Genomic DNA, 25,136 nt, shown 5'->3' with positions numbered 1-25,136 from the left:
CTATAAAGCACTTTAGGATGTCATGAGGCCATGACAAGCATTATATAAAGGCAGGTCTTCCTTCCTTTTTTTTCAATAAATTTGGAGTGCCAAATTATTTTTTCCCAATTAAGGGGCAATTTAGCATGGCCAATCCACCTATCCTGCACATCTTTGGGTTGTGGGGCTGTACAAACTCCACACAGACAGTGACCCGGGGCTGGGATCGAACCCGGGTCCTCTGCACCATAGGCAGCAGTGCTAACCACTGCGCCACCGTGCCTTCCAGGTCTTCCTTTCTTTCTGATGCTTTTTTTCATCATTTCTTATTCTAACCCCCTCTATCCTGTCGCTCGGTATTTCACTGATGTCCACCTCAGGGTGCCCTCTCTCACTCCCACTCCATCAAAACTATTTGGCCCAATATTCCCCTGGGATCAGGGACACCCTCACAGACCACAAGCTACTCCTGTTCATGTGTAGCACTCGTACAGGGAAACTCAGCAAATGATACATACCAGAGGGGGGAGGGTACTTTCAGCCTGCCCTGCAATATCACATTAAACATCTAGATGTGCTAATTGCACCAAGGAGGGAAGTATCTGAATGATTTTATAACAGGAACAGTCCTAAATGGGCTGTCAGCAGGGAGTGGCGGTGACGGGAAAGCTTTTATCCATTCTGTCCTTATTCAGTCAGCACAGGACGTGATTCTCTGCAGATTGCTAAATTCAGGCCCCAATGATGTTGATGGGTTCTACCCTAGAGGACAGAATCAACTTCAAAACAACAACAACTTAAAACTAATGAAACTTCAGAAGGCGCATCCACAGGTTTGTTATCAAACAAGTTTTGACACTGACCTTCAAAATGAGATGTTAGGACAAGTGACCTGTTCAAAGAGGTAGGTTTTAAGGAGCATTTGAAAGTAGTAGTAAGGCAGAGAGGTTGAGGGAGGGAATTCCAGAGCTTAGAGCTGAGGGAGCTGAAGGGCCAGCCAGTGTGTTATACTGTACTTGTGCTGGGTCTTTGAAAAAGCTATCAAATTCATCCATTCTCATCTTTTCCCCATAGCCCTGCATTTTTTTCATTTTTCAGTGTGTATCCAATTCCTATTTGAAAGTTCTGATTGAATATGCTTCCATCGCCCTTTTAGGCAGTGCATACCCAATTATAACTCACTGCAGGAAAACAATTCTCTTCATTTCTCCTGGCCCTTTGTCTAATTATCTTAAAATATATGTCCTCATCCCTCCTGTTACTGCAGATAGTTTCTCCTTACTTACTCCATCAAAATACCTCATCACTTTGAGCACATTTGGTTTGTTTTTTTAAATTTATGCTCCTCAATTTCCACATTTTCATCAAATATGCAACAAAAGGAAACCAACAACGTCAAATACAGCACCAATTCCCCAAACAGCATTCCCTTCAATACACAAATCCAAACATCACCCATACATTCCAAGTGAAAAACAAAGGAAAATTAACAATCATCCCGGAAGCAATGTGCTCAAAACTAACAATAACCCCACCTCCTAATGTTTGATGGCAACCAACTCTTGAAAGTGCATGATAAACAATCCCCATGAATTGTAGAACCGCTCCTTCGACCTCCTCAGCTCAAACTTCAACTTCTTGAGAGTCAATAATTACAGTAGATTCCACCCCCCCCCCCCCCCCCCCCCCCCCCCCCGGCCAAGCCGAGGCACAGGATGGAGAAGCTGACCTCCACCCCAACAGGGCCCGTCTGCGGGCAATCAACGAGGTGAAGGCTAAAACATTGGCCCCTGCGTCCGCCTGCAGCCCGGGCCAATCCGACACCCTGAATATGGCTTCTAGGGACATTGGCTCCAAACTCACATGTACCACCCCCGAGATGACCTTGAAAACCTCCCTCCAATACCCCTTCAGCCTCGGGCAGGACCATGGTTTACAGGCTCCTCTCAAATAGTCGGCTCATCCTCACCCTTGTGATATGTGCCCTACACACGACCTTCAGCTGTATAAGCCCCAACCTCGCGTACAAGGTTGAGGCTTTCACCCTCCGGAGCACCTCACACCACAGACCATCTTCTATAGCCTCCCCCAACCCCTCCTCCCATTTGGCTTTAACCCCACCCAAGGATACCCTGTTCTCTCAAGAATCCTCCCGTAGATCGCCGACAACCCCCCCCTTCCCTGTTCCTCCTGCCGTCAATACCTCTTTCAACAATGAGAGGGGCGACGCTATCGGGAAACTCTGAACTTCCTTCCTAGCAAAATGCTGGAGCTGCAAGTACCTAAACCCTTCCCCCTGCCCCCTGCCCCACTCCATATTTCTCCCCCAATTCATCCAGCGAGCACATTTGGTTTGGATGCAGGGTTCAGTTGTGCTCAATTCTCACTCAATGAATCACAGTGCCAGTCTCCCCCCTTTGCAAAATTGGTTGCATTTGATACAACAAATTAGCACAGCCTCAAAGCAGCTTCAGTTGACCACATGTGACAGGCACTATGCACATTGCAGTAGAAACCTCCCCAATATACAATTTCTGGTGTCTTGGAAAACATGGTTCCATATATGTGAGGCAAGATTCAAAATTTAGCGGCCTATGATATAAGTCTTTGAAGCCTCTACTCAATTACGTTAAGATGTGGAGATGCCGGCGTTGGACTGGGGTGAGCACAGTAAGAAGTCTTACAACACCAGGTTAAAGTCCAACAGGTTTGTTTCAAACACGAGCTTTCGGAGCACGGCTCCTTTCACCTGAAGAAGGAGCCGTGCTCCGAAAGCTCGTGTTTGAAACAAACCTGTTGGACTTTAACCTGGTGTTGTAAGACTTCTTACAATTACGTTAAATTTTGTTTTGACACAATTCTGCCCATGTTGGCAGGAAAGATCACAAACTTTTAAGCATAATTTGTCTTCCGTATAATCCAAGTTTCAATGATTTTTTAAAAATAAATTTAGTGTACCAAATTAATTTTTTCCAATTAAGGGGCAATTTACCGTGGCCAATCCACCTAGCCTGCACATCTTTGAGTTGTGGGGGCGAAATCCATGCAAAAACGGGGAGAATGTGCAAACTCCACACGGACAGTGACCCAGAATCGAACCTGGGACCTCGGCGCCGTGAGGCTGCAGGGCTAACCCACTGCGCCACCGTGCTGCCCTCTTCAACAATCTTTTACGTTAGTTTTTCTTTTTAAAAACATCACGCAGGAAGCAGGCCCCAATCACAAAATTGGTCACACCCCCAGGGTGAATTAGCCACATTGGGAGTTGCCACTAATTGTCCTCATTTACAGGCCTTCAGGGAGGCTTAAAAATTAAGCTGGTTCTTTTGAGCATAAATACACTATAAAGGGTGCGTTTTAAAAACATTTAAATGTAATTTTGACTTTAGTTTACGAAGAAACTGAATAGTGCACCACCATATAAGAAAATATTTTGCTGATTTTTAAAAAAGTAATGTTAAAAGCAAAGTGTGGGATTCAGTGATTTAAAACCAGGCTACTCGGAGGTGATGCATTCACACTGTGATTTAAAGTTTTTCAGACGTTTTAACCAAAGTTCACCAAATTATCACTTTTAAATAAAAGGAAATACTTTTAAAGCAAAGTGTATTTCCTGAAAAATAAAGATTAAACTTTGAAGAGCTACCAGATTGGATATGTTCAGGGCAGCTTTTGTATTCAGCGATAGGCTAATTAATTTGATTGGCATGTCAAGGGGGAAAAAATATTTTTCAAAATTGCACCAGAATTAGAAATTGCACCCAAAAAGGCTTCTCCACCCCATGACAATCGTTACTGAATCCAATAGGGAAATTCAGAAGAAAAGCCTTCATCCAGAGATGATTAAGGATGTGGAACTTGCCATCAGAGGGTGTCGGTAGTTCAGGCAAATAACAGAGATGGATTCCTGGGGAAGCTTGTTAGACATATGAGAGAAAATAATAAAAAGAGGGGTTGATAGGGTTAGATGAAGAGGAGTAGGGGGAGGTTTATGTGGAGCATAAATACTAGCATGGGTCAGTCATGGGCTGAATGATCTGTTCCTGTGTTGTGAGTCCAAGGTGGCACGTAGGGTAGATTGAGCTTTTAGCTGAGTGGTAGCCCATCCAGGCTCTGAGTCGGAGGTTTAGCCTTATATCCAGACAGACCTGGTGAGTGGAGGCCAGAGCTCACACTCGGAAAGCTGGCTCGACACCCAACCTGATGCATCCAGTCGGTGTAAGGCGCCACTCCCTCGTGCGTTGCCAGACCCCTTCTGAGCATATATAAGGCAAACACCCCCTAGCAGTAGAAAAATGGTCAAGGCCACGGAGGGTGTGTTGATATTGCAGCTTTCAGACCGTTAATCAGCCTAAGAATTCGTCCCCTATTTCATACTGTTCAGAAAGATTGTGAAGATACAAAAACAACCTTTGTGTTGTTGAAGGAGCTGCACATGCCTGAAAGAGTGGCAATGTCTTTTAATTATTAATAGGCCCTTTTCTGGTTTGTCTTTACGGTGGGGAACACTTCCCCGGTGGAATGTGTTACAAGGATCATTTGCAGGAATCAGTCCTGGAGACCTCTCTGTCTGATAATGAAGCCTTCTGAAGGGTCTCTATTATCACCCCTCCCCCTCCCCGCCATCCCATGCAAACTGAGCATGAGTTGGGGGAGGGGAGTGAATGCCAAATTGAATTTGCAATCCTTTTCTTTCCTTATCTTCCTGCTACGTGCCCCTATCCTTCTCTGCTAATCCTTTTGTCCACACTACATTTTTCTGCTTCCATTTCTCTCTCTCTTTTCTTGCCCTTCTATTCTCTCCCTCTTTCTCTCTCAGTCATTCCTTCTTATCACTTATTTTCTTTTGCACGGGTGGCACGGTGACGCAGTGGGTAACACTGCTGCCTCACGGCGCCGAGGATCTGGGTTCGATCCCTACCCTGGGTCACTGTCCGTGTGGAGTTTGCACATTCTCCCTGTGTCTGTGTGGGTCTCACCCCCACAAACCAAAGATGTGCAGGTTAGGTGGATTGGCCATGCTAAATTATCCCTTAATTGTAAAAAAAAATTGAATTGGGTACGCTAAATTTACAAAAAAGAAAAAAATATATATATTTTCTTTTGCACTTGCCTCATTGTAAGCCAGATGCCCTCCAATCTGTCCTGAAGTTATAGCAAAAGGCTACGTGGCGAATCATTCCCGTACTGTTGCTTGCCACCCATCGGATCACCCTGCTCCAGCCCCATCTCATTCCTTTTCATCAGGCCTCAATTTCCAACACATTGCTAGCCACGCCGGGTTTGACCCTGCGGTTCTGACAAAATTACAGTTGCACAATGTCTAAGCGAAGCTGCCGCACGCAAATTCATCCAACAATCTGCCGCCTGTTTCCTAACCTGCATCAAGTCCCGTCCATCCTTCGCCCCTGCCCTCACTGACCTGCACGGGAACATAGGAACAGGAGTAGGCCACTCAGCCCCTCGAGCCTGCTCCACCATTCAATGAGATCATGGCTGATCTGTGGGCCTAACCCCATGTGGGCCTTTGGCCCATATCCCTTAATACTTTTGCTCAATAAAAATTCATCAATCTCAGTTTTGAAATTAGCATTAGCAACTGAGCTAGCATCAACTGCTTATAGTGTGGCAACGTCTCGATTTGAAAACTCTGATCCTCACCTCTAAATCCTATCGTGGCCCCGTACTTCCCTATTTCTGTAATATCCTCCGAGATCGCTGCACTACACCGATTCTGGCCTTGAGTCTGTCTCTGATCCCTGTCTGCAACAATGGTACCAGGGGCGGCATGTGGAGGAGTGGTTAGCACTGGGACTGTGGCACAGAGGACCCGGGTTTGACTCCCGATCCTGGGTCACTGTCTGTGTGGAGTTTGCACATTCTCCCCATGTCTGCGTGATGTGCAGATGTGCAGGTTAGGTGGATTGGCCATGCTGAATTGCCCCATAATTGGAAAGAAAATAATTGGCTACTCTAATTTTTTTTTTAATGCTGCCAAAGTGGAGATGGTTGACAGTTTCATATTCCTCGGTGTGCACATCACCAACAATCTGTCCTGGTCCACCCACATCAAAGCGACGATCAAGAAAGCGCAATAGCACCTAGACTTCCTTGGGAAACAAAGGAAATTTGGCATATCCACATTGACTCTTACCAATTTTTACAGATGTACCATAGAAAGCATCCTATCTGATTGCATCACAGCCTGGTATGGCAACTGCTCGGCCCAAGGCAGTAAGAAACTACAGAGAGTCGTGAACACAGCCCAGTCCATCACGCAAACCCACCTCCCATCCATTAACTCTGTCTACACCTCCTACTGCCTTGGGAAAGCGGGCAGCATAATAAAAGACCCCTGCCACCCGGGTTATTCTCTCTTCCACCCTATTCCATTGGGCAGAAGATACAAAAGTCAGAGAGCACTACTAACATTCAAAAACAGGTTCTTCCTCATTGTTCCCAGAGTCCTGAATGACCATCTTCTCTGCTGAACTGATCTCTCTATGCATCTTCTCTACTGTTGTAGCACTATATTCCGTATGCTTCACCCGATGTCTATGTCCATGTATTTACATTGTGTATTTATTGTTTGTCCTACATTTTTCATGTATGGAACGATCTGCCTGGGACTGTACGCAGAACAATACTTTTCACTGCACCTTAGTACACGTGACAATAAATCAAAATCTTCATCACTTCCCAGTTGATGGCTGAACCGTCAGTTGTCTAAATCCTCAGAGCTGGAATTCCCTCCCAAAATCTCACCATCTCGCTCTCCCCACCTTTACATTGCTCCTATTCCTTTTGAGCAAGCTTTTACGCTCCTCTTAATATCTCACTACTTGGTTGGCTGTCAAATCCAATTATGAAATGCCTTAAGACGACAATAAAAGTGCTTTATAAATGTAAGTTGTTCTTTTGGAGAGGTATAAACAGGGATAGATGACCGCCTCCATGGCTTAGTACCTTTATCTAGTAGTGGGTCCGGCTGACATTCCTGCGCAGTGCGAAGGGATCACTGCATTGTGGTAGGATCAATACTGTCAGAGTTCTTACTGCACTATTTGAGGGTCAATACGGGGGGATTGATACACTGTTGGAGGGCCAGTCCTGAGAGAGTGTTGCAGTGCTGGAGGGAAAATGCTGAGGAAGCAATCTGGCATAGAATAGTACTGAGGGAGTACCGCATTATCGGAGGTGCCATCTATTAGGTGAAGCATTAAACCTTCATTATACATTAACCCTACTGGCCTCTTGAAAGGACGCAACAGATAACTGACTGAACTCCCACCATTTTGAGGAACAGGGGAGTTCTCCGCAATGTCCTAGGCTAATATTTATCCCTCAACCATCATCACTGAACAAATTATTTGGTGATTATCACAATGTGTTTCCTACATTACAGCAATGAACTACTGTTGAAAATGATTGTGAAGAACTTTGGTATGTCACAAAGTTGCAAAATGACTATAGAACTGCAAGTGTTCTATCAGGAGAGGAGATGAGGAGAGGAGAGGATGGCAGAGGGTGGAAAGGGAAAGACTGACAAGAGAAAGCACTCAGAGTGGAAACAAATTCAACAAACATCTTCAAAAGGAAACAAATGGGAGATGGCATGGTGATGCTGTTGTTTGATGTTCCAGAGCAGAGCATTTGGAGCAATAAATAAACCATTTGGAACCGTCCTGGGAGAATAATCACAATGACACTGGCACCAAATGTTTTGTTTAGCAGTGAATAAGACCATGAAGTTAGCAAGGCGGCAACATTTGCAGGAAACCTGCTCCCAATCACATAAATTTCCTCCATCACCATTAAAATACCTTTTGCTGCTCATGTGTAAGGTTGCCAATTGTGGCCTCACGTATTCCCAGAGTTTTTATCACATGACCTCCCACCTCTCCCCTCAAACATCCTCAACACCGCCCCCACCCCCCCATACACACACACACACACACAGCCAGCCCAATCTCCAAGACCGTTCGAAATATGAAATAAAAGTGAAAGAAAATGAAGATAGCACATAGTGTGTTGGATGCTTGCATGATTTCTGCTGAATTTTCTCACAGCAGAATCCAGGAGATTCATCTTAAATTTCTGGAGGCTCCAGGGAAAATCCTGAAGGATTGGCAAACATATTGGTGTGGCAATACAGTCCATGAAGCAGAACAGCTGCATGCCCGACTGCAGAGCAAGGGGACGCATTGATCATAACTCATGTTCATAACTCATGTTCTAGGACCACAGCCAGTTCACCTCACCTACAATACACCTACCACCTACTCACCCACGGACCCGGGAGCTCAGTCTTAATTACAGTTATATTTCTTATTTGCAGGCTTGCTCAAAGTTGGATTCTGCAGACCAGGAGTCTGCATTGCCTTTCATCCAGTAACCCATAATGGATATCACTCAGGGACAGTCCATGAGATTTCATGCCACCCCCCCCCCCCCCCCCCCCCCCCCAACTACCCAGGCCCACACACCAAAGCTGCTCTTATATTGAATGCCAGACCTTAGGAGAGGCTACATACATCTGCATTTTGCTTAAGAATCGTGCAGCCCATTTCAACTGTGAGGTGCAGGCCATTACGTCATGATACATTGGTAGTTTGGCCAGTAAACAGGCACCAAGTGGCAATGTCATGGCTTTGCATCATTGCCTCACTAAGATGCCTCATCGCACTTGTCAATGTGCTGATGTAGGGATGCCACCACAGGCATTGCTCCAGTGTCAGAACCACCTATTTACTGAACCCAAGAAGACCCTCAGTCAGGAGACTCGGTTACAAAACACTCAGGGGCTGGATTCTCCGCCACCCGACGCTGGAATCGCGTTCGGAAATGGGGCAGAAATTCCGTTTGGCGCACAAAATCGGGACCGGCGCCGGATTCGCAATTTTCCGCTCCCTGAAAATCGCATACTCATGGAGTATGCTGCGCCGAGTATCCACCACCTTAGGCCATTGCCTGAGGCCCGCCCCACAATGCTCCGTTGTCGACCGGCCGAATTACCGACAGAGTGGTTCTAACATGGTCCCACCATCCATGATCCTCACGTGGCGGCTGCAGACTCAGTCCGGGGCCGCCATAGTTGGAGGAGGGCTGATCGGCGGGCAGGGGGGGCTTCATTTGGGGCTGGGGGCATTGTGCGGGCAGTCCGGGGTGGGTGAGCGGCCGATGCGGGGCACTATTTCGGTGGTCCAGGTCAACGGGCTGAGTCCATCATGGAGCACGCAGCCATGCGCATGCGCGGCCTCTGACCCGGAAGTGCAGGGGGCCGAATCCACACCTGGAGCTGCAGGCTCCATGACAGCTGCCTGCTAGCCCCCTGCAAGATGGTGAATCCGTGGCCATTTAACGCCAGTTTCTCTGGCATAAAAGACCACAGTTTTCCTGATGGTGTGCGGACATGGTCCCTAAAATGGAGAATCCAGCCCCCTGTCTTTCAAGAAACAATCTGGTGGTGAGGGTGTGGTTGCCACGCTGGACCACCACATAAATTATGCAACCACTGGAGAAGATCAAACGCCGAATACTGTGTAGCTGATTCCCCAATGCCTCGCCACTTACAAGGCACAGTCAATGTGTGTGGATGCAGCTACGACCACACTCGAAAAACTTGACATCATCCAAGGTAAAGCAGTCCACTTGATCAGAACCTCATCCACCAGCTTAAACATCCATTCCCTCCACCTCTAGTGAACCAGGATGTATTTTCTACAGGTTTCTACATCAACACCTGCGAAACCACAACCTCTACCACCTAGAAAAACATGGGGAGCATTTGCATACTAATGCCATTGCCACCAAATTCCCTCCAGGTCGCACAGCATCCTGACTTGGATGTATGTTGCCCGTCCCCTCATCATCGTTAGGTCAAAATCCTGGACCTTCATCCTTAGCTGCACTTTTAGCACATGGACTGCAGTAGTTCAAGAAGAAGGCACCCCACCACTTTCTTAAGGGCAATGAGTGGATGAACATTAATTCCAGCTTTTCCCGAGATTGAATCCCAAACTCCAAGAGCTGTTAACGTTACAAAAGGAGTAGGGGAGGATGTCTTGAGCCAGGTACCTGGAGGATTTTTCACAAGAGTTATCCCAAGGCCATAACCTTTGGGTGAGAAAATCTATCCAAATTCAGCGACTGATTGGATAGGGCCTATTGTTCTTTAGGCCAGTTGTAGCCCGGTGCGCAGCACTCTCACCTGAGTCAGAACATTGTGCGTGCGAGTCCCACTCCAAAGACTTGAGCCCAGAATCTAGGCTGATACTTCTGCGTATCATAGAACATAGAACAGTACAGCACAGAACAGGCCCTTCGGCCCTCGATGTTGTGCCGAGCAATGATCACCCTACCCAAACCCACGTATCCACCCTATACCCGTAACCCAACAACGCCCCCCCCCCCCAACCTTATTTTTTAGGACACTACGGGCAATTTAGCATGGCCAATCCACCTAACCCGCACATCTTTGGACTGTGGGAGGAAACCGGAGCACCCGGAGGAAACCCACGCACACACGGGGAGGACGTGCAGACTCCGCACAGACAGTGACCCAGCCGGGAATCAAACCTGGGACCCTGGAGCTGTGAAGCATTTATGCTAACCACTATGCTACCGTGCTGCACATACACATACAAAACTATTCCAATGGCTGTCAGGCATTCTAGGATGCCCTGAGATTGTAAACAGCAGGCTAGAAGTGTGAGTAATTCCTTCTCAAACACTCACAAACCCCATTGCTTTCTTTTACTATTGATCAGTTAGCCTGGTCCATGCTGATGACACTGCACATATTAAAATAAAGCTGAAAAACTCATCCTCAGCTATTTATCTCATGCAAGACATTCTGTCTGAGCCTCTACATGCCCAGACCCCTCAACTCCAGACTACCTCATTGAGTTAAAATGCTCTGCGAATTGACTGGTTAATTCTGAGAACCTGGTCCCTAATCCAATTGTCAATAAACACACAGAGCACTGGACTGACATTTCTGACCAGAGCAATTCCTATCTCCCTCAGTTAACAATGTTTTGGGGAGGTTATGTTTAAAAAGGGAAACTAGCCTAATGGAATTGAATGGGAGTAGAGGGATGGGGAGGCAGGGACAGGAGTAGTCCATTACTCTGGCCTATTCACCATTGTTGATCTGGACGTTAATTCCTACATTAGTTGAGTATACATAGAACCCTACAATGCAGAAACGGGCTAATCAGCCCAAACGCATCAATGCATCAACAACTGCTCCTTGGTGATAATGAGTTCCTCCTGAAATCCTTCTTGGATTTATTGGTGACTATTTTATATTTATGGTCTGTAGTTATGGTCTCCACCATTATGGAATCATCTTCCTCCTGTCTACCTTATCAAACTTCTTCATAATTTGAAAGGTCTCCATTAGGTCTCCCACTCTGCCTTCTCTTTCCAGATCGGTATATCGTCTCAGATCTGGCATCATGTAAATCTTCTTTCCCCTGCCTCGGTAGCATTTAATAGCGTGGAGACCAGAACAGTACACAGTATCAATCTCAGTTTGGAAATTGATCCCGCAACCTCAGCAGCTTTTGGGGAGGGGGGGGGGGGGGGGGGGCAGGTTTCCACGCCCCTTTTTAGTGAAGAACTGCTTCCCAGAATCACTCCTGAACAGCCTTGCATTAACTTAGCGATTCGCCCTCCAATTGCACCTCGCCATCTGGGATCTGAATCGGAGCCAGTCTGAATAATTGTGCTTTTAAAATACAGCGGTCATTACTTAACAATCAAACCCACATTCAACTTGGCAATCGTATTAAGAGCACAGCTTTAGCTTTTCTTTGCATACTTTAAACATGCCACCCAGCGGGCTCTCTGCATATCGATCGCCCCTCGCCCTGGGTTTGTCAATATTCGGACCTTTTTACAAGCTATTGCCTGTCTTGTTAATTTGTGACAGGGACACACATAACTATTAGCACAGAACAAATATACAGTGTTATCCCATATTCCGTCAACCAAAAACCTAATGACAACACAGCTGCGAAGTTCTTATGAGTAATTCGAATGAATCTTGCCGTTTAGCTCAAGTGATTGTCATTTCTGCAGTCTCCTTTAAAGCGTTCGCAGATTTTTATGAATGAAATGAACTTCCGGGTGACGTCACTGGGCTGGCATCATTCACTGGTCCAAAATACCCACGGCGCAATCCACAAAGACTAACTTTACTTTATTTAATACTCACTGAGCCAATCTGTGCCTAGTGTGCGGCTCTGGGGGATGATGATCTCGCATCGACTCCCACATTAGTCACATTTTTGCATCTCAAATCATCAAGAGTGGAATTGGAATTCTGCAACTCTCGAGCTCAACACCAGGGGATCAAGGGTCAAAGAACGGGGAAAGGGACTCCGAGAGAGAGGGATCAGCAACCTTCCAGCCAGGCACACACACACAGGCAGACACAGATAACACACACAGGCAGATACACACAGGCAGACACAGATACACACACACAGGCAGATACACACAGGCAGACACAGATACACACACACACAGATACACACACAGGCAGACACAGATACACACACACACAGGCAGATACACACACAGGCAGACACAGATACACACATACAGGCAGACACAGATACACACACACAGATATACACACACAGGCAGATACACACACAGGCAGACACAGATACACACACACAGGCAGACACAGATACACACACACAGATATACACACACACAGGCAGACACAGATACACACACACAGGCAGACACAGATACACACACACATAGATACACACACAGGCAGACACAGATATACACACACAGGCAGACACAGATACACACACAGGCAGACACAGATACACACACACATATACACACACAGGCAGACACAGATACACACACACAGGCAGACAGATACACATACACAGAGATACACACACAGGCAGACACAGATACACACACACAGGCAGACACAGATACACACACAGATACACACAGGCAGACACAGATACACACACTAAGAGATACACACACAGGCAGACACAGACACACACACAGGCAGACACAGATATACACACACAGGCAGGCACAGATACACACACACAGAGATACACACACAGGCAGACATAGATACACACACACAGGCAGACACAGATACACACACACAGATACACACACACAGGCAGACGCAGATACACACACAGGCAGACACAGATGCACACAGGCAGATACAGATACACACACAGATACACACACACAGGCAGACAGAGATACACACACAGGCAGACACAGATACACACAGGCAGACACAGATACACACACAGATACACACACAGGCAGACACACACAGGCAGACACAGATACACACAGGCAGCCACGGATACACACACAGGCAGACACACGCAGGCAGACACAGATATACACACACAGATAGACACAGATACACACACACACAGATATACACACAGGCAGACACAGATACACACAGGCAGACACAGATACACACACAGGCAGACACACAGATGCACTCACTGAGATGCACGCAGACACACATACAGAAACAGAGATAGTCACACACACACAGATATACACACACATAGACATAATAGATACACACAAAGGTACAGATATACAAGTAGACACACTAATACACATAGAGCCACGAAGACACACAAATATACACATACAGGTACACATATATACACAGAGATACACACACAGATACACACAAACTCAAACATACACACTCAAACACAATCCTCCCCACACAGACACACATACAGATACACACACGGTGACACACACAGACATACACATACATACATTCAGACACACTCAGATTCACACATACAGATAGACGTATAAACTCAAACATACACACTACCCCCCCCCCCCCCTCCGCCCCCAACACCCCAACACCCCTCCAAACACACGCGCACCGAAACTTAACTCTCCGCGTACTTCGAAACTATCTGATACAATCGCCCAGTTGCCCACAACCGGGTCCGGAATACCAATTTGGGGAATATCACCTTCAGCGGCTGCTCCGACCCTGAAGCGGACTCCGCAACAAAAAAATCAATGCGCTCAAACAATCGCCCCAATTGTTGCCGATCGCAAAGGGCCGGATTGCAGGGAGAGAGGGAGAACTGTTCTCCCGGACAACCCTTCCTGCGGCCGCCTTGCCACAACACCTTTCATCAAAGCCAATGTTCAGATCGCCAGGAGTGACCCCCACCTTCCCCCCCCCCCCCCCCCCCCCGACTCGATTCCCGGCTTTCCCAATTCCAGTCTCTCGGTCCATTCCAAATGTGAATTCTAAAACTTCTGCAGGGTGCGATTTGTTTCTCTCTCAGCCAAAGCAGGTAGAGGGGAATTCAGTTCAATGAGGTGGGGAGAGAGCAGGGCTGTGTGAAACGTGGTGGGAGAGGACAGCAGCAGCCCTGGCTGGACTAGCTGCATTTTGGACCTTACCTGGTGGACAAAGACATCGATGGGAGATTCAAGGGGTGTTCCGTCCCGGGCGGTCATGGAGAGGAAACCGAAGCCCATCCGCACGTTGAACCATTTGCACTGGCCGGTGCCGAAGGAGACGGTCGCCTTGGGAGAGTCTCCGAGCTCCTGGTCAGCACTTCTCCCAGAACCTGCTGTAGGCGAGAAGAACATGGGGAAATGCAGCGTTTAATGTAGTAGCAATCCTTACCATGCACAAGCCACATCCTTCTCCACACACACAGGACCCCCTTCCAGCCAGTCTCACATAACCAACATCTGAGAAACTAAACACATTTTTTTAAAAGAAAGGACTTTAAAAGAAAACCCAAATCGATACAGAACCTCCAAACTCCTGATTGGAAACCGATCCCATTCTAGTGTCGTCCACCACCTCCGCTTCTTCCAATACTGATTTCTGCTTTCCTTAGTCTTTCTCGCTCTCTCTCTCTCTCTCTTTCTCTACAGCAGATCTCTGGTTTTGAGTAAATCCTCCAATTTAGAAAAAGGTGGCACTTGCTGCAGGTCCCGGGGTCCGCTTAAAGTGAAAGGGAAGAGGATGAGAGAGATGGGAGCTACACAAAACATGTTCCTCTTTGAATGGAGGTGGGCGGTACGTGGGGCTGAAGAATGGAAGCGGATAAACAATGGACAGCCCAAGTTTCCTCCCCCTCCCTCTCCCCCCCGCCCCTCCCCACACACACACACACACACACAGAGCCATAAAAGAAACAATGCAGAGGGAGAGAAGGAATAAAGTGACCATTCCCCTCCTCCTTTCCAAAAAAAGTTAAACCTTCGGCCATTTTGGCAAACGGTGTTAATCCCGGGATAACTCCTGTATCCCTTTCCGAATTGTCCCGATTTGAGAGATGGGCAAATTGATGCTGGACTCCCGCCTTTGCAAATTTCACCCAGAGATGTATCAGCTGCAGGTAGAGAGAGTCTCACTCTCTCTCCACCTTGTGTATCTTTGGCCTCCCTTCCATATGATTCCCAATTAAACCCTTCCCCGGGATCGATAACTGTCTCAAATCACCCACTCCGATTCATCGATACTCCCAAAAGAGAGAATACACATTGTGCGCCTTCAGAATGTGCCTGGGCTCCCCCCCCCCCCCCCCCCCCCCCCAGGCTTCTCGCAATATTTACTGAGGTGGGGGTGGCGGTTCTGTACTTAACAACACAACCCGAATGTGGAATCGACTTCTGTTTTGCTTTTCTCCATCCTTGGGATAGGGGTCAGCAGCAAAGTTCTATTTTTTAAAACAAACTGCAAGAGGTTGAAAGGAGTTGAGGGAAAATTCGCGGAACCTTTGTTTATTGGTCACTTCACCCAGCTGCAAGGCTTTCCAGCACAGCTAGATCACAGGTTAGATAACATTGAGGGAAAATTAACTCGCCCGTCTCAGGTTACAGACAGATACACACAAACACATCTCTCTCACACACACACATTCTCTCTTACACACACATTCTGACTCACACTCTCACACTGTCACACAGACACAAAAACGCACACTATCTCTCACACATTCTGTCTCCCTCTCACATACACCACCCTTGCCCACATACTATCTCGACTCACATTCTCTCTCTCACACACACCCTCTCCCACACACAAACACACACTGTCTCTGTTTCACACACTTCTCTATCACACTGTCTCACACACACTCTCAGACATTCTCACTGTCTCACACTCACTCCCCCTATCTCACACACAAACACACACACTCTCAGTGTCTCTCACACACACAATCACTATCTCACACACAAACACACACATTCTCAGACACACTGTCCCTATCACACACACTCCCACTATCTCTTACACAATGACCATATCACACACAAACACTCACACTCTCACTGTCTCTCACACACATTGACCCTATCTTACACAAACACACACACTCTCACTGTCTCTCACACACAATGACCCTATCACACACAAACACACACACTCTCACTGTCTCTCCCACACATTGACCCTATCTCACACACAAACACACACACTCCCACTGTCTTACACAATGACCCTATCACACACAAACACACACACTCTCAGTGTCTCTCGCACACAAACACACACACACTCTCACTGTCTCTCACACAGTCACTATCTCACACACAAACACACACTCTCACTGTCTCTCACACACACATTCACTATCTCACACACAAACACACAAACTCTCACTGTCTCACACACACTGACCCAATCTCACACACAAACTCTCACTGTCTCCAACACACTGTCCCTATCTCACACACAAACACACACACTCTCACTGTCTCTCACACGCAGTCACTATCTCACACACACTCTCACTGTCCCTCACACACACTGTCCCTATCTCACACACAAACACACACACTCACTGTCTCTCACACACAGTCACTATCTCACACACAAACACACACACTCTGACTGTCTCTCACACACACTGTCCCTATCTCACATACAAACACACACACTCTCACTGTCTCTCACACACAGTCACTATCACACACACAAACACACACACTCTCACTGTCTCTCACACACAAACACACACACTCTCACTGTCTCTCACACACACTGTCCCTATCTCACACACAAACACACACACTCTCACTGTCTCTCTCACACACACTGTACCTATCTCACACACAAACACACACACACTCACTGTCTCACACACACTGTCCCTATCTCACACACAAACACACACTCTCAGTGCCTCTCTCACACACAGTCACTATCTCACACACAAACACACACACTCTCACTGTCTCTCACACACAAACACACACACTCTCACTGTCTCTCACACACAAACACACACACTCTCAGTGCCTCTCGCACACACTGACCCTATCACACACACAAACACACACACTCTCAGTGTCTCTCGCACACTGTCCCTGTCTCACACACAAACACACACACTCTCACTGTCTCTCACACACACAGTCACTATCTCACACACAAACACACAGACTCTCACTGTCTCTCACACACACTGACCCTGTCTCACACACAAACACACACACTCTCACTGTCTCTCACACACACTGACACTATCTCCCACACAAACACACACACTCTCACTGTTTCTCACACACACTGACCCTATCTCACACACAAACACACACACTCTCACTGTCTCTCACACACAAACACACAGACTCTCACAGTCTCTCACACACACTGTCCCTATCTCACACACAAACACACACACTCTCACTGTCTCTCACAAACACTGTCCCTATCTCACACACACACTCTCACTGTCTCTCACACACACTGTCCCTATCTCACACATACACTCTCTCACTGTCTCTCACAAACACTGTCCCTATCTCACGCACAAACACACACTCTCTTACTGTCTCTCACACACACTGTCCCTATCTCACACACACACACTCTCACTGTCTCTCACACACACTGTCCCTATCTCACACACAAACACACACACTCTCACTGTCTCTCACACACAAACACACACACTCTCACTGTCTCTCACACACACTGACCCTATCTCACACACAAACACACACACACTCTCACTGTCTCCCACACACACTGTCCCTATCTCACACACAAACACACAGACTCTCACTGTCTCTCACACACAAACACACAAACTCTCACTGTCTCCCACACACACTGTCCCTATCTCACACACAAACACACACACTCTCACTGTCTCTCACACACACTGACCCTATCTCACACACAAACACACACACACTCTCACTGTCTCTCACACACACTGTCCCTATCACACACACACACACACACACTCTCACTGTCTCTCACACACAAACTCTGTCTCACACACACAAACACACACACTCTCACTGTCTCTCACACACAAACACACACACTCTCACTGTCTCTCACACACACTGACCCTATCTCACACACAAACACACACACACTCTCACTGTCTCTCACACACAAACACACACACTCTCGGTGTCTCTCACACACTGTCCGTCGCACACACAAACACACACACTCTCATTGTCTCTCACACACACATTCACTATCTCACACACAAACACACAGAGACTCTCACTGTCTCTCACACACACTACCCCTGTCTCTCTCACACACACAGACTCTCACTGTCTCTCACACACACTGTCCCTATCTCACACACAAACACACACACTCTCACTGTCTCTCACACACAAACACACACACTCTCTGTCTCACACATACACACACACACACTCTCTCACTGTCTCTCACACACAAACACACACTCTCACTGTCTCTCACACACACTGACCCTATCTCACACACAAACACACACACACTCTCACTGTCTCTCACACACAAACACACACACTCTCGGTGTCTCTCACACACTGTCCGTCACACACACAAACACACACACTCTCACTGTCTCTCACACACACATTCACTATCTCACACACAAACACACACAGACTCTCACTGTCTCTCACATACACTATCCCAGTCTCTCTCACACACACACACAGACTCTCACTGTCTCTCACACACTGTCCCTATCTCACACACAAACACACACACTCTCACTGTCTCTCACACACAAACACACACACTCTCTGTCTCACACACACACACACACTCTCTCACTGTCTCTCACACACAAACACACACACTCTCACTGTCTCTCACACACACTGACCCTATCTCACACACAAACACACACACACTCTCACTGTCTCTCACACACACTGACCCTATCTCACACACAAACACACACTCTCACTGTCTCTCACACACACTGTCACTATCTCACACACAAACACACACACACACTCTCACTGTCTCTCACACACAAACACTCACACTCTCACTGTCTCTCACACATACTGACCCTATCTCACACACAAACACAAACACACTCTCACTGTCTCTCAGACACACTGTCCCTATCTCACACACAAACACACACTCTCACTGTCTCTCACACACAGTCAATATCTCACACACAAACACACACACACTCACTGTCTCTCACACACACTGACCCTATCTCACACACACAATGTCCCTATCTCACACACACTCTCACTGTCTCTCACACACACTGTCTATCTCACACACACACACAGACTCTCACTGTCTCTCTCACACAGTGTCCCTATCTCACACACAGACACACACACAGACACACACACTCTCACTATCTCCCACACACACTGTCCCTATCTCACACACAAACACACACACTCTCACTGTCTCTCACACACACTGTCCCTATCTCACACACAAACACACACTCTCAATATCTCCCACACACAATGTCCCTATCTCACACACAAACACACACACTCTCTTACTGTCTCTCACACACACTGTCCCTATCTCACACACACACACAAACACACACACTCTCACTGTCTCTCACACACACTGACCCTATCTCACACACAAACACACACACTCTCACTGTCTCACACACACTGACCCTATCTCTCACACAAACACACACACTCTCACTGTCTCACACACACTGACCCTATCTCACACACAAACACACACAGTCTCAGTGTCTCTCACACACACTGCCACTCTGGTCTCTCACACCCACTGTCTCTCACACACACTGTCCCCATCTCACACACAAACACACACACTTTCACTGTCTCTCACACACACTGTCACTATCTCACACACAAACACACACACTCTCACTGTCTCTCACACACACTGTCCCTATCTCACACACACACACACACACACACACAGACTCTCACTGTCTCTCACACACACTGTCCCTATCACACACACACCCACACACACAGACTCTCACTGTCTCTCACACACACTGTCAGTCTGGTCTCTCGCACCCACTCTCTCCTGCACACACTGTCCCTGTCTCACACACAAACACACACTCTCACTGTCTCTCACACACACTGGCCCTATCTCACACACAAACACACACACTCTCACTGTCTCACACACACTGACCCTATCTCACACACAAACACACACTCTCACTGTCTCTCACACACAGTCACTATCTCACACACAAACACACACACACTCACTGTCTCTCACACACACTGACCCTATCTCACACACACAATGTCCCTATCTCACACACAAACACACAGACTCTCACTGTCTCTCACACACAAACACACACACTCTCACTGTCTCCCACACACACTGTCCCTATCTCACACACACACACACACACAATCTCACTGTCTCTCACACACAAACACTCACACTCTCACTGTCTCTCACACATACTGACCCTATCTCACACGCAAACACAAACACACTCTCACTGTCTCTCACACACAGTCACTATCTCACACACAAACACACACACTCACTGTCTCTCACACACACTGACCCTATCTCACACACACAATGTCCCTATCTCACACACAAACACACACACTCTCACTGTCTCTCACACACACTGTCTATCTCACACACACACACACACACACAGACTCTCACTGTCTCTCTCACACAGTGTCCCTATCTCACACACAGACACACACACTCTCACTATCTCCCACACACACTGTCCCTATCTCACACACAAACACACACACTCTCACTGTCTCTCACACACACTGTCCCTATCTCACACACAAACACACACTCTCAATATCTCCCACACACAATGTCCCTATCTCACACACAAACACACACACTCTCACTGTCTCTCACACACACTATCCCTATCTCACACACACACAAACACAGACTCTCACTGTCTCTCACACACACTGTCCCTATCACACACACACACACACACACAGACTCTCACTGTCTCTCACACACACTGTCCCTATCTCACACACACACACAAACACACACACTCTCACTGTCTCTCACACACACTGACCCTATCTCACACACAAACACACACACTCTCACTGTCTCACACACACTGACCCTATCTCTCACACAAACACACACACTCTCACTGTCTCACACACACTGACCCTATCTCACACACAAACACACACACTCTCACTGTCTCTCACACACACTGACCCTATCTCACACACAAACACACACAGTCTCAGTGTCTCTCACACACACTGCCACTCTGGTCTCTCACACCCACTGTCTCTCACACACACTGTCCCCATCTCACACACAAACACACACACTTTCACTGTCTCTCACACACACTGTCACTATCTCACACACAAACACACACACTCTCACTGTCTCTCACACACACTGTCCCTATCTCACACACACACACACACAGACTCTCACTGTCTCTCACACACACTGTCCCTATCACACACACACCCACACACACCGACTCTCACTGTCTCTCACACACACTGTCAGTCTGGTCTCTCACACCCCCTCTCTCCTGCACACACTGTCCCTGTCTCACACACAAACACACACTCTCACTGTCTCTCACACACACTGTCCCTGTCTCACACACACACACACAAACACACACACTCTCACTGTCTCTCACACACACTGGCCCTATCTCACACACAAACACACACACTCTCACTGTCTCACACACACTGACCCTATCTCACACACAAACACACACACTCTCACTGTCTCTCACACACACTGACCCTATCTCACACACAAACACACACAGTCTCATTGTCTCTCACACACACACTGTCACTCTGGTCTCTCACACCCACTGTCTCTCACACACACTGTCCCTATCTCACACACAAACACACACTCTCTCACTGTCTCTCACACACACTGTCACTATCTCACACACAAACACACACACTCTCACTGTCTCTCACACACACTGTCCCTATCTCACACACAAACACACACACTCTCACTGTCTCTCACACACAAACACACACACTCTCACTGTCTCTCACACACACTGTCACTATCTCACACCCAAACACACACAGTCTCAGTGTCTCTCATACACACTGTCACTCTGGTCTCTCACACCCACTCTCTCCCACACGCACTGTCCCTGTCTCACACACAAACACACGCGCTCTCACACACAAACAAACGCACTCTCATATACAAACACACACTCAGTCTGTCTCTCACACACACACCTTCCCTGGCTTACACATCAATACACACTCTCACACACAAACACACTCTCACTCTGTCTATCTCACACACTGTCCGTCTCACACACAACCACACAACCATGCACTCACTCATTTACACACACACACCCCCAAAACATGCACTCACACAAACACACACTTTTGCCTCACACACTCTCTGTCCCTGTTTCACTCACACACATTCACTCTCAAATACACTCACGTACACACACATATACAGACATTCACTCAAACACTCATGTAGAAATACACACGCATTTGTTACTAGATTCTACCTGATAATCCACATACCGACCCCATCCTAACCTAACACTAGCCAATGACTGCACAAACCTACCTGTCAATAGAATAATGGATGAGCGAGTTTAGAGAGGGGCAAAGAGAGGGAGATTCTCGCCCGGGTTAATTTGGCTGCAAGGTGGTCAAATAGGCCGGTCTGTCTCGGCCGAGGTCACTTGCAATTATGGCCCCCTTCACGGCACATTCCTTTTATATCTCAGGACCTCCCAGGCATCGAGCAAATATGTCTTGAAAAAAGTGTGAATCTCAATCTCACCTCGTCCAAGATTATAACCACGAGAAGTGGTGGTGGGTGGGGGCGCTCTGTAAAACGAGGAAAGGCTGGATGGTGTCCATCAATATGTGCAAGACTAACTCCCCAACAATGAAACTGAAATCCAGGAGAGGAAAATTAGAGGAGATTGTAACAAACGGTTCTAACTTCACAGGGTCAATGATTTTACTACCTAAAGATCCAACTAAAGTGTTACATCTATTTTAAAAACCACAGTAAAACGACCTATTAAAAACACCAGAAAATCTAAGACTCCTTTCCAAAATAACCACCTAACATATCGGGTTGCCCCAACGGCAGAGACGAGCTGGATGTTTTTAGATTTCGTCTTGTTCCCGAGATTCTTGCCTTTTGACTTTTATCAAGTGAATGTAGAGTTTTGTGGTGGGGGGGGGGGGGGGGGGGCTCGGGTGGGAGGCGGGGAATGATGTATTAATGGAACAGAGGGGTTTATTTAAGCGTGAGTGTCAGCTCCGGGCAATGGAGCCTTAAACAGTGCCTGACTCACTGGGGGTCGGTTAGTGAGATGAGTAAAATCGATTAGTGTCTCGTGTGTATCAAACATTCAGAAATAAATATCTTCCCGGAAGAAAAATCCTGACGGCAAGTGAGAAAGCAAACACTTTTTTTGGGGGTGGCAACCCCCCTCCTCCCCCCTCCTCCCAAGAGGAGGATTAAAATGAGCCCAGATTGTATTCTGACCGAGAGTGAATCAGTGAGGGGGATATTGTGATGTTAATCACCCCGCTAAACACACGGGAGGCAAAGCAGGTTCTTTAAATTTAAAATGACCAGTTAAACAGCTCCATTGGCGCTCACATATGTCTCCGTTCATTTCGGTGCCAAAAACGTTGAACAAACAAGATGATTTATAAAAAAAAAAGAGAATCGGTTTTATTTCTAAATGTCTTTTGGGTACTGATCTGTAACATGCCCGCAGGTCGATTAAATCAAGAGTCCTGGCCGATCGCAAACTGCTGGTTTTCCCTCACAGAGATAAATGGAATTTAATGCCTATTATTATTAAACGTGCTTTATTTGTGTTCGCATCGAAATGATGCCAATCTGGCGGCCTGATCGAACCACCGTCCTCTCCATACATATCGACAACCAATATGTTTAATTCTGCCTCTTCGCCGGGATCCTGAGGGCAGCGGGATATTGAAAGGTTCCGACCAGTGGCCACTCTGCAGGTCAAATCTTATCGGCTCATTCATTTCCTGTGGGTCCCAGCGCTGGACAATGGCAGGAATTGGCTCTGTGCCGCCAAAGGACGGTCAGTGAGAGTCGCTGCAGCCAGGCCGAGAATCCAGGCAAACAAACACTGCATTCTCTCCCCATTTAATTACAAACAGACAGGGAGTCCGTCAAACTGACCACAACAAGCCCTCCCTCAGCAAAACTTACCACAATCCCCCTCCCCTCAGAGAAAACTGACCACAATCCCCCTCCCCTCAGAGAAAACTGACCACAATCTCCCTCATCTCAGAGAAAACTGACCACAATCCCCCTCCCCTCAGAAAAAAGCTGACCACAACACTCCCTCCCTCAGCAAAACTGACCGCAGCACTCCCTCCCTCAGCAAAACTTACCACAATCCCCCTCCCCTCAGAGAAAACTGACCACAATCCCACTCCCCTCAGAAAAAAGCTGACCACAATACTTCCTCCCTCAGAAAAACTGACCACAATCCCCCTCCCCTTAGAAAAAATGACCACAGAACTCCTTCCCTCAGCAAAACTTACCACAACCCCCCTCCCCTTAGAAAAAATGACCACAGAACACCCTCCCTCAGCAAAACTGACCACAATCCCCTTCCCCTCATAAAAAACTGAACACAGCACTCCCTCGCTCAGAAAATCTGACCACAATCCCCCTTCCCACAGAAGAAACTGACCACAACACTCCCTCCCTCAGATAAAACTGATCACAATACCCCCTCCCCTGAGAAAAACTGACCACAACACTCCCTCCCTCACAAACACTGACCACAATCATCACCCCCCTTAGAAAAACTGACCACAGCACTCCCTCC

At 47.3% G+C, this 25,136-nt stretch overlaps 1 protein-coding gene across 2 annotated transcripts in view; it reads right to left on the bottom strand.

Moving 5' to 3' along the window:
• Positions 1-15,064, bottom strand: part of LOC119977533 (protein lin-28 homolog A-like) — an 89,098-nt gene extending 74,034 nt beyond the window's left edge. The window contains exons 1-2 of one of the 2 annotated variants that reach the window (XM_038818582.1): positions 14,812-15,064; positions 14,449-14,621 (exon numbers count right to left, since the gene is read on the bottom strand). In XM_038818582.1, coding sequence (XP_038674510.1) covers positions 14,449-14,621; positions 14,812-14,842 — 204 coding nt within the window. In that variant the 5' untranslated portion in view covers positions 14,843-15,064. The remainder of the gene's footprint in view (positions 1-14,448; positions 14,622-14,811) is intronic. The other variant, XM_038818591.1, reaches the window with a different exon arrangement.
• Between the last annotated feature and the right edge of the window lie 10,072 nt (positions 15,065-25,136).

Source organism: Scyliorhinus canicula, chromosome 1 (genome assembly GCF_902713615.1).
Source record: "Scyliorhinus canicula chromosome 1, sScyCan1.1, whole genome shotgun sequence".
NCBI classification, from domain to species: domain Eukaryota; kingdom Metazoa; phylum Chordata; class Chondrichthyes; order Carcharhiniformes; family Scyliorhinidae; genus Scyliorhinus; species Scyliorhinus canicula.
The sequence above is the reverse complement of the archived record's forward strand: the minus strand, read 5'-3'. Positions and strand labels throughout refer to the sequence as shown.